The sequence below is a fragment of the Somniosus microcephalus genome, chromosome 25 (assembly GCF_052327205.1).
Source record: "Somniosus microcephalus isolate GS21.2 chromosome 25, FLI_Smic_1.0, whole genome shotgun sequence".
Classification (NCBI taxonomy): domain Eukaryota; kingdom Metazoa; phylum Chordata; class Chondrichthyes; order Squaliformes; family Somniosidae; genus Somniosus; species Somniosus microcephalus.
Window position 1 is genome coordinate 47,218,253 of NC_141011.1, and position 12,063 is coordinate 47,230,315.

At 45.1% G+C, this 12,063-nt stretch overlaps 1 protein-coding gene across 2 annotated transcripts in view; it reads left to right on the plus strand.

The window, feature by feature from the left end:
• Positions 1-12,063, plus strand: part of noc2l (NOC2-like nucleolar associated transcriptional repressor) — a 221,235-nt gene that overhangs the window by 26,554 nt on the left and 182,618 nt on the right. For both annotated transcript variants that reach the window (XM_085967329.1, XM_085967330.1), the window contains exon 6: positions 10,568-10,658. In XM_085967329.1, coding sequence (XP_085823455.1) covers positions 10,568-10,658 — 91 coding nt within the window. The remainder of the gene's footprint in view (positions 1-10,567; positions 10,659-12,063) is intronic.

The window sequence follows — 12,063 nt, forward strand, 5'->3', positions numbered from 1 at the left end:
ATAACGTGACCCCTAACCAGCGTTCCCTCGAAAGAAAGAAAGACTTGCATTTCTATAGCGCCTTTCACGACCACCGGACATCTCAAAGCGCTTTACAACCAATTAAGCACTTTTTGAAGTGGAGTCACTGTTGTAATGTGGGAAACACGGCAGCCAATTTGCGCACAGCAAGCTCCCACAAACATCAATGTGATAATGACCAGATAATCTGCTTTTCTAATGTTGGTTGAGGGATAAATATTGGCCGGGACACTGGGGATAACTCCCCTGTTCCTCTTCAATATAGTGCCGCGGGATCTATTACGTCCACCTGAGAGGGCAGACGGGGCCTCGGTTTAACGTCTCATCCGAGAGACAGCACCTCCGACAGTGCAGCTCTCCCTCCGCACTGCACTGGAGTGTCAGCCTAGATTTTTGTGCTCAAGTCCCTGGAGTGGGACTCTGAACCCACAACCTTCTGACTCGGAGCCGCAAAGCCCGGGGCCGGCTTTTCAGATGTGAGATTTTGCGTGTGCGCGGAACTTTGGGCCGCGCAGCCCGTTAGAGGGACCGCGCACCCGGGGGAAAAAAAACTAGGGGGATCATTGCACCTAACGTGTCGATAAGGCAGTTAGCAGAATGGGATAACATTATCAATGCCGCCCACTCTTTTTAACTAACTAATTTGATTTGAATTATCTGATAATTCAATTGCTTTTCCAGCTCAAACCGAGGTAAATACTGTTTTAATGAAGTTGCTTAATTCAGATTATCGATAATTCCATTTTTCTGCGCACAAAATATATTTGAATTAACATGAGTAGTAGACTGTATTTGTGTTATTCTCTTAATTCAAACTAGCTAATTTAAAAATAATGCTAAATTTCCACTTTATGTTGCTTAACTCAAATTCTTAGTGTTTAAAGTGGCTGTGAATGATCAGAAATAGGCTATATTTATAAAACTCATTAGCGTTCATTTGACTGATGCAGCTTGCATTTCTATTCTGCTCTGAATACATACTCCATGTTTATTGCTTGGCTACTGCTTAGCAAAAGGTATTGCAATTTTTTTTTGGACACGCTCAGTTCCTTTTAGCATCAATCAGTAATCCACACTGAAACAGTGACCAACGTAAAATGAAATGAAAATTGGAAATGCTCAGCGGGTCAGGCAGCGTCTGTGGAGAGAGAAACAGTGTTAACGTGTCAGGTCGATGACCCTTCGTCAGAACTGGAAAAAGTTGGAGATGTGACAGGTTTTAAGCAGGGGCAGGGAAAGGAGGGAGGGGAGGAAAGAACAAAAGGGAAGGTCTGTGATAGGGTGGAGGGCAGGAGAGATTAAATGACAAAAGGGATGATCGTACTAAGCAAAAGGAGACCTTACTTGCCATAGAGGGAGTGCAACAAAGGTTCACCAGACTGGTTCCTGGGATGGGGGGGATTGTCCTATGAGGAGAGATTGAGGAGACTAGGTCTATATTCTCTAGAGTTTAGAAGAATGAGAGGGGAGCTCATTGAAACCTAGAAAATTCTTACAGGGCTTGACAGGGTAGATGCAGGGAGGATGTTTCCCCTGGCTGGGGAGTCTAGAACCAGGGGTCACAGTCTCGGAATAAGGGGTTGGCCATTTAGGACTGAGATGAGGAGAAATTTCTTCACTCGGAGGCTGGTGAATCTTTGGAATTCTCTACCCCAGAGGGCAGTGGAGGCTCAGTCGTTGAGTATATTCAAGACAGAGGTCGATAGATTTTTGAATATTAAGGGAATCAAGGGATATGGGGATAGTGCAGGAAAGTGGAGTTGAGGTAGAAGATCAGCCATAATCTATTACGTTCTTATTAAGGAAACATTCTGGCAGTGGTCTGTAAGACCATCCAGGATTCTAAACTTTTTTTTTATTTTGCCGTTGTATCTTTGTAATCTAAATGTTCACAAGGCACTTGGGGCTCGGGTTTCTGGGCAAGATTGCGCACATTAGTGGTGCTGGAGGCTCCATTGTTTTAAGCTACATAACCCTTCTCTTGAAGGTGCCAATCACACCTTTGACTGTGCTAATCTGTTAGTAGTTAGGAGCTAGGCGGAATGCTGTATGTCCAGCCTTGCAGGCTAATTAGTTTGTACAGTCCAATTTTTCTATCGTCTGAAAGTTGTAGGAGTTTCACCTTCAATACATAAGCTGTGTATTCCACAGTTTTTTAAAAGATATTAATCATAAAATCATAGAAATTTACAGCACAGAAGGAGGCCATTCGGCCCATCTTGTCCACGCCAGCCCACAAAGAGGGATAATCCCACTTTCCAGCTCTTGGTCCGTGGCCCTGTAGGTTACGGCACTTCAAGTGTATACCCAAGCACTTTTTAAATGCGATGAGGGTTTCTGCCTCTACCACCCTTTCAGGCAGTGAGTTCCAGACCCCCACCGCCCTCTGGGTGAAAAAATGTCACCTCAACTCCCCTCTAATCCTCCGACCAATTACTTTAAATCTATGCCCCTGGTTATTGACCCTTCTGTTAATCCCGTCTGCCTTTCCGCTGCCATTTTCTCAGACAGCAGGTGCTGGTAATGGTTCTGCTGTCATCATTTACACCGCACCTGGATTCATCATTTGTTTCTTTACTTGTCCCATTACCATCCACTTTTGCCTCGTACCATCGTCCCTTTTGTCATTTAGTCTCTCCTGCCCTCCACCCTATCGCAGACCTTTCCTTTTGTTCTTTCTTCCAATCACCCGTCCCTTTTTCCCTGCCCCTCTAACTCTATGCCTATAAGCTATTAAAATCTCTAACTTCTTCCCGCTCTGGCGAAAGGTTAACTCTGAGCCGTTGACTCTGTTTCTCTCTCCACAGATGCTGCCTGACCCGCTGAGCATTTCCAGCAGCTTCTGTTTTCATTGCCTTTCCGCTATGTTCGAGTTGCACACACTGTTTATGTGGTACTAGTCCACTGGTCCGACCAAACTTGCTTATAATTTGTGAGCAATCAACGTCACTAAAACAGGTTCTCTGGTCATAATCACATCGCTGTTTCAGATTCAGATTAGATTTATTTGCCATATGTAACAAGTACAATGGAATGCTTGTTCCCCGTAGGGACGCGTCAGCTATACATACAGTTTCTGGAGGCTTGCTGTGTGCAAAGGTGCCGTCTTTTGGATGAGACGTTAAACTGAGGCCCCGTCTGCGCTCTCTCAGGTGGACGTAAAAGATCCTGCGGCACTATTTCGAAGAAGAGCAGGGGAGTTATCCCCGTGTCCTGGCCAATATTTATCCCTCAACCAACATCACTAAAAACTGATTATCTGGTCATTATCACATTGCTGTTTGTGGGAGCTTGCTGTGCGCAAATTGTCTGCTGCGTTTCCCACATTACATCAGTGACCACACTTCAAAAAGTACTTAATTTTGCTGTAAAGCGTTTTGAGACGTCCGGTGGTTGAGAAACATAGAAGATAGGAGCAGGAGTAGGCCATTCGGCCCCTCGAGCCTGCTCCGCCATTTAATGAGATCATGGCTGATCATCCAAATTCAGTACCCTGTCCCTGCTTTCTCCCCATATCCCTTTAGCCTTAAGAAATATATCTAAATCCTTCTTGAATATATTTAATGAATTGGCCTCAACTGCCTTCTGTGGTAGAGAATTCTACTATATAGAAAGGCACTATATAAATGCAAGCCTTTATTTCAAATTGGCTGCCGCGTTTCCTACATTACAACAGTGACCGCACTCCAAAAAAACTTCATTGGCTGTAAAGCGCTTTGAGACGTCTGGTGGTCGTGAAAGGCGCTACAGAAATGCAAGTCTTTCTTTCATTTTTTTCTTTTCATTTATGGCAAGCTGCTTCTCAGCTGTGCCCCATGTCGGTAGTCATGTTATTCATGTTCAGCTCCGGATGTACTGTTTCCACAAAGCCATATTCGTTGTCAGTTTGCAGCTGAATCCCATTAACCCTTCTTCAAGGCCATTTGGGAAAAGTGTGTTAGATTAAGAGATATTTACAGATGAACAGGAGAACTGCAAAGGCATTCTGCAATCAACATAAGTGGCGGTACTGAGAAAGGCGAGTCTACCCATGATGGACTGTTTTTATTTCATGTAAGGTGCTTGAGCAGTCTTGATATTTTATGGCCAAAATCGAAAAGATGTAATTCTCAGTATGTTACCTTCAACAACATAGAAATCCCAGGGTATGTTTTTCCTCTTGTGTAGCTTGAAGAAAGTTTCATAAAATAAATTCATCAATGGTTTAAACTGAGAGTTCAATTAAATTCTGCAATTTAAAAAAAAAAGTTTGTGAATCCTAGTAACCGATTTGAAGTAATATATTTTCATCCATGAGGTAATTTATACCCCTTCACTCCATTTCTAGAATTGATGAAGCTGTTTAAATATATGGCCTCCACTGAAAAATCATTAGAACTGCCTAACCAAATATCGCCTTCCTCTGTGGTGCTTTCCCCGGGAGTCTGCCATTCATCATTCTTTCCGTTTTGTATTTTGGCTGCGCTGCACACTTCTGTCAGTCTAGAAGTAGTTTTTGCAGTTCTGCTGATTGAAATATCAGGGAGCACAGGAAGTAACATTTCGTTCAACTTTTCCACGGCCTGCCTGATCTATGTGGCTCAGGCTTCTTTGAGCCTGGGTGCAGTTTGAAAGAAAGAAAGACTCACATTTATACCACATCTTTCACGACCTCGGGACGTCCCAAAGCGCTTTACAGCCAATGAAGTACTTTTTTTGGAAGTGTAGGCGCTGTTGTGATGTAGGAAACACGGCAGCCAATTTGCACACAGCAAGCTCCCACAAACAGCAATGTGATAATGACCAGATAATCTGTTTTAGTGATGATGGTTGAGGGATAAATATAAAGTTTGTGCTGATTTTTATTTTTGATACAACTGTGTAGTCTACATTACAACAGTGACCACACTTCAAAAAGTACTTCTTGGCTGTAAAGCGCTTTGGAACGTCCCGAGGACGTGAAAGGCGATTAAATAAATGCAAGACCTCTTTTTTTTTCTTCTTTTAACTTAACCAAAAGCTGAAAGATGTGACTTGCAGGCTACAATAAAATGTGGAAATAAAAAAAAAAGAAAATGCTTAAGGGGTTTGTCAGCAACTAAAAAGAGAAAAGATACTGACTGGCCTGCGGTGTGCCCCCTGATTTTTGTTACCAGCATATATTACACTGAATACTCGCAGTCGCCATTTGGAATTTGAATGTTTTTTTGGGGGATACAGCAGCTAGAGTTCCTTCCAGCGCCGATGCACTCGACCGATGTCCCATCGTGCTCCGATGGGCCTTTTTGAAATGTGAGAAGCTGGTGTTGAATGGCAGTAGCTAGTTGTGGGGAATGGGAGAGGAGACTGAGGCCAGGGACACGTCAGATGAAGCAGTGGAATGGGATTCTTTCTCCAGCTGGGTGACCCATCCTGTCTTTATCTCCACACAGCGAATGCACGTGCTCCATATTAAGTTGTTTAATTCATTTCAAGGTGATTACAGATTTAGTGTTGAGCACTTTAGTGTTGCATTTTAATGCGCTTTAATTTAAACCGACACCCACTAAATCTGTGCATAACGTGCAAAGTAAATTTTGACCTGACCCCTGAACATACGTGGAACATTAAAGATGTAAGCAGTTTTTATTTTGCTCTTGCTTGCCAATCAATGTGAATAAGGTGGGAATATCAATATCTAATTATGCCAGTAATATTGATACACATTCAACACAACAGTAAAAGATTCCTATCCTGCACATCTAACTTTGATGTTTTACCGAGGTCAATACTGGCTTGTTTACATTTCCACATTACTGCTGACGTTGAATTGAAGACGACTCCCTATCAATTGATCTTGATGTGATCTGTAGCGTGCAGGTAAATCCGTAGACCGAGGGCTAAAATATTATCTTTTGAGGCACGGATTTACCGGAAGAACGGGTTACTTACGATAGCTTTCCGTAAAGCAGCCATTGCAGATGTACATTTGCAGTAGCAAATTTGTCCAATTGTAAACTAAACAAACACTCCTTCCCTCCTGAAGGTGATGAGCTCCTTGCCTGCTGTATGGCCGGTCCTCTGCCAGCTATTGGTCATTATTCATGTGTGAGCCTTGATGGTGCATGTTGGCAGGTTATTTAGTATATTTTCACCTAATGAATTACTGCGAAGTTCTTTCTTATTTTTCTTCTGTTCCTCGTTTAAAAAAATAAAATAATTCAGTGCGGCTTACGGGGGACACTGGGCTGGACTAATTAGCAATCTTGTGCGAGGCCCCTTGGGGAGGAGCGATCATAATATGATAGAATTCTTCATTAAGATGGAGACTGAAGTAGTTGATACAGAGACTTGGGTACTGAATTTAAATAAAGGAAACTATGATGGTATGAGGCGCGAGTTGGCTAGGATGGATTGGGGAATGTTACTTAAAGGGTTGACGGTGAATAGACAATGGCAAACATTTAAAGATCGCATGGATGAACTACAGAATTTGTTCATCCCTGTTTGGCATAAAAAAACATAAAAATAAAACAAAAAAGGTGACTCAACCGTGACTAACAAGGGAAATTCGGGATAGCATAAGATCCAAGGAGAGGACATATAAATTGACCAGAAAAAGCAGCAAACCTGAGGATTGGGAGCAGTTTAGGATTCAGCAAAGGAGGACAAAGGGATTAATTAAGAGGGGGGAAATAGAGTATGAGAGTAAGCTTGCAGGGAACATAAAAACTGACTAAAAGCTTCTATAGATATGTGAAGAGAAAAAGATTGGTAAAGTCAAGTGTAGGTCCCTTGCAGTCAGAATCAGGGGAATTTATAATGGGGAACAAAGACATGGCAGACCAATTAAATATATACTTTGGTTCTATCTTCACAAAGGAGGACACAAATAACCTCCCAGAGATGTCGGGGAACATAGGGTCTAATGAGAGGGAGGAACTGAATGAAATCAGTATTTGTAGGGAAATGGTGTTAGGGAAATTGACGGGATTGAAGGCCGATAAATCCCATGGGCCTGATAATCTACATCCTTGGGTACTTAAGGAAGTGGCCCTAGAAATAGATGCATTGCTGATCATCTTCCAAAATTCTATAGACTCTGGCACAGTTCCCATGGATTGGAGGGTAGCTAATGTAACCCCACTATTTAAAAAAGGTGGTAGAGAGAAAACGGGGAATTATAGACCGGTAAGCCTGACATCGGTAGTGGGGAAAATGCTAGAGTCCATTATAAAAGATGTAATAGCAGAGCACTTGGAAAACAGTGACAGGATCAGACAAAGCCAACATGGATTTACAAAAGGTAAATCATGCTTGACTAATCTACTGGAATTTTTTGAGGATGTAACTGGTAGAATAGTTAAGGGAGAACCAGTGGATGTGGTGTATTTGGACTTTCAGAAGGCTTTCGATAAGGTCCTGCATAAGAGACTAGCGTGCAAAGTTAAAGCACGTGGGATTGGGGGTAAGGTACTGACTTGGATAGAAAACTGGTTGGCAGACAGGAAGCAAAGAGTTGGAATAAACGGGTCTTTTTCCAAGTGGAAGGCAGTGACTAGTGGGGTACCACAGGGATCGGTGCTAGGACCCCAGTTATTCACAATATACATTAATGATCTAGACGAGGGAACTAGATGTAATATCTCCAAGTTTGCAGACGACACAAAGCTGGGTGGGCGTGTGTGCTGTGAGGAGGATGCAGAGAAACTAGTACGATATGGACAGGTTGGGCGATTTGGCAGATGCAGTATAATGTGGATAAATGCGAGGTTATCCACTTTGGTGGCAAAAACAGGAAGGCAGATTATTATCTGAACGGCAGTAGATTGGGAGAAGGGGAAGTGCAACGAGACCTGGGTGTCCTTGTGCACCAGTCGCTGAAGGTCTGCATGCAGGTGCAGTAGGCGGTTAAGAAGGCAAATGGTATGCTGGCCTTCATAGCGAGAGGATTTGAGTACAGGAGAAAGGATGCCTTGCTGCAGTTGTACAGGGCCTTGGTGAGACCATACCTTGAGTATAGTGTGCAGTTTTGGTCGCCTTATTTGAGGAAGGATGTTCTTGCCATGGAGGGAGTGCAGTGAAGACTCACCAGACTGATACCTGGGATGGCAGGAATGACGTATGAAGAGAGATTGGGTCGATTAGGCTTATATTCGCTAGAGTTTAGAAGAATGAGAGGGGATCTCATTGAAACTTATAAAATTCTAACAGGACTAGACAGACTAGATGCAGGAAGGCTGTTCCCGATGGCAGGGGAGTCCAGAACCAGGGGTCACAGTCTAAGGATAAGGGGTAAGCCATTTAGGACAGAGATGAGGAGGAATTTCTTCACCCAGAGAGTGGTGAACCTGTGGAATTCTCTACCATAGACGACAGTTGAGGCCAATTCATTAAATATATTCAAGAAGGAGTTAGATATATTTCTTAAGACTAAGGGGATCAAGGGATATGGGGAGAAGGCAGGGACAGGGTACTGAATTTAGATGATCAGTCATGATCTCATTGAATGGTGGAGCAGGCTCGAGGGGCCGAATGGCCTACTCCTGCTCCTATCTTCTATGACTCTTGAGGCACCGCACATACATCACGCTGCGAAACCTTTGAACGACAAAATCGTCCTTTTTTATTGTGCCTCTTCCCCTGAGGAAAAACCAGGAACAACAGTGTACGATGGATCTTGAGTCCATCGAAGCCGGCACGGACTTGATGGGCCGAATTACCTCCTCCTGTGCCACTTTGACTTTATGACTCCTTGACAGAGGATAGGCAAGAGTAAGGAATGATGTCTTGGATATATGTCGCTCATTGAATGGAGTCTGGCCACGTGAACTAAAGAGCTATTCAGGAGCAATTGCTAAGACTCGCGTATTGTAGCAATCTATTTCCTATTGAGCGTTTTAGAAACTTAATCTTCAACTTAAAAAGAAATTGAGAACTTCCTATGATGCCATCCATTGCTTGTGGATCAGTTTGTGGTGATGTCGCTGTCCTGCGGTCAGGCAGCAAATCTGTAAATGAATAGTGATCGAGGGAAGCAGAAATAAAACCCCTTGATCTTCACTTTCCGTTAATCTTCTATTATTTCTTCCTTTGTTCAAGTATATGGGATTGATTGCATCAACGACTGCGGCTATTTTTAAAAAGAAAGTGGCAAGAGGATGTTTATTTCTCTGCTATTTATGAAATGTTCTTTTCCGCTATCAGTGCAGCATTTTGTTAACAACTGGAAAATAGTGAGCGCTGCAGGGCAGGCGGGTGCCTGAATTCCCGATAGCGTTCCTGGTGTGCGGGTCTCTGCACCAGACGCAGAATGTGAAAATTTAGTCTCAACATAGTTTGTACCGTTAAACCAGTGGCCCTGGGTACTGGTGTGTACTTCTGGGGGGGAGAAATTCGGTCGTGCTCCCTTTGGGGCGCTAACTTTGCCGGCCCCAAAAGAATTAGCACCCCTGCACTGTAAATTGAGTGGTAGCGTCCCAAGCAGGAGGCGGGGCGCAACTGGAAACGCTCCACTTCCTTCCTGGGGCGCTACCATTCAATATCACGGTGCTAGGCGCAACAGTATTGCAGGCCTCCCTCCCCTGATTGAAGGGGAGGGGCCCAGCGCAGGGCCCTGCTAGACCACCGGGGTGCCAGGAAAATAGCCTGGCACTGAAGAGGAGCGCCGGACTGCCTGATCGCGGCCGGCACCCCGCAAGAGGAGGCGGTAAAGGGGCGGCTGCTGGCAGGCGGCCCCCAACAAAATGGCCGCCTGGCACCTGCCCTTTAATTAGCCCGGCCGCAAAAATGCCACCCTGACCCTGTCGGACATATCGTCCGGCAGTAGGTCGGGGGCGCAACTGAAGTTTGCGGCCGGGGCGCTGCGCACGGCGGTGACATCATTTCGCGGGAGGCGTTGGCGGTGCTGTGCCCAGGCGCTAGGGGCCTTGCGCCCTTCCGGGGCGCTAACGGGAGGCGCAAAGCAACCCAATTTTCCCCCCCCCCGGTATAAAGAAGGGTGCAGCAATAGTCGGGGTTACAGATACAGGGCTGGAAATTTGTCTCTGGTGGTGGCGCCAAACGGGCGGTAACGGATCGGCCGCCGTTGTACGCAACGCCTGAGAATCCATTCCATTGACTGCGTCCGATACTGCCCGAGATGACTTTCTAGGCCACAGTCTTTGCTGGGACTACAGAGAGCGAGAGAAAGCGAGGCATGTTTTGAACTTGCTACCCAGCCGTAAAACTGCCGCTGCGGATTAGCTGTCAGTCACAGAAAAACCGCCTGATCTTCATTTCAGTCAATCCAGTGTGTGCTTGATAACCAGTGACGTGCCGATAAGACTACATTGGAAGCAAGGCTTTGTTGCTAAAGATCATTGGGAACACAAGCCCTCTGGTCTATTGTGCGATCTGGCAAAACAGCTTTTCTTTAAATAGTGTTCTGCTGGAGATTTACACTGTAAATAGATGGGGTCAAATCCGCCCGATGTACCTGCCAAAGAAAAAGAATACTGACCCTAGATTAAAGAACTGTGACTCCAGCAAAGGAAATGGGCAATGCATTCTCCAAGGAAATGACTTGGTGTCTCTTGTTCTTTCACAGTCTTCAACGCTCTGGTGTCATTCTGCATCCGCGACCTCTTCTTAGCCCTGCAGAAGCTCCTTCAATTGAAGCCAGGTGGAGACAGGAAAAAGTAAGTTGCTTAAATTCCTCGTATAATCTCTCAAAGCAGTTGTGTATTCTACAGTATTAATTTTAGTCCTAATCTAAATGGTATTTGACATGAATCAACTGAGCGGCCTGTGGGTGGTGCTGTCCAGGGAGAGTATAAATACTCGGGCACGGGCCCAGCTTGCGCAGGACATTCTTTACAGGAACTAGTGAAGGACACAACTAGACCTCCATGTTGTAAAACAGTTGATTAAAGCTTTGTTTAACGCTTAGACCAAGTGCCTAGTAGTTTTCTTACGTCAGTATTTCTTGGTCTTTTTGACTGGCCTACAGTATACGTTCTCTTCATGTGTGTGTGTAACTGATTTGGAAAAAAACACCCAAATGATTTCAAACTTTTTCATCTGCAAATGTCCATGAAAAGTTGCAGCCCCTGTTTTATTACTTAAAGGGGCCGCTCCGGAATTTCTGGTTGAATTTCGGTCCAACACTTCTCATCGGCCAGCGGAGGGCGACGTCGTTTCTCTCTTGCTTTTCGTACTCCATTGTATCTTGGACTTCTCCATCCTCCCCATTCCGCTCCACCTCCTTTATTCTGTTCTAATGTCCTTTAGGGAAGGAAATCTGCCATCCTTACCCGGTCTGGCCTATATGTGACTCCAGACCCCCTGCAATGTGGTTGACTCTTAACTGCTCTCTGCGGTTCAAGAAGGCGGCTCACCACCCACCTTCTCGAGGGCAATTAGGGACGGGCAATAAATGCTGGCCTTGCCAGCGATGCCCACATCCCATCAACGAACAATAAAAAAAAAATTCTGGGGAAGAAATTCGGTATCGCCCCGTTTGGGGCGCAATTATCGGCCCGGCGCGAAGTTTAGCGCCTGGCGTTAAATATCGCCTCCGACTGCAAACTTGGCTTCTATCGCCCCTGGAGGTGCTTAGAGCACTAAATCAGGCGCTACACACCTCACTTAAGGCGCTAATGCCGAGGAGCGAGGCGCTACCTCAGAGCGCTGGCGAAGCTGATGTGATGTCAGTCAGCAATGGAACACAGACACACTGGCGCCAGCCAGTTCTTAAAGGGGAGGGTCGATCTTGCTCTCCATCCACACCCTGCTCATTGCAGCCTTGAATCTCGGCCTGGAGAGACCTGTACATCAAATCTGCTGGAAAGAACAATGGAGAGGCCCAGGGAAAGAGCTCAGAGTGCAGTCCCCATCGTCTCTTCTAAATCGATGCAAGGAAGGTCAAATCAAAATGAAACTGCAAAGTGCTGCTCAGTACCCAAAACTCCTTCACACAGCGTTGAATCTCTCCAGAAGTCAGTCTCTCTCTCTCTCTCTCTCTCTCTCTCTCTCAGAATGCGTGGTGCAAAAATGTCGGCGACAAAAAAAGGCAGGACGTGGCTGCCTTTAAATAGCGCATCT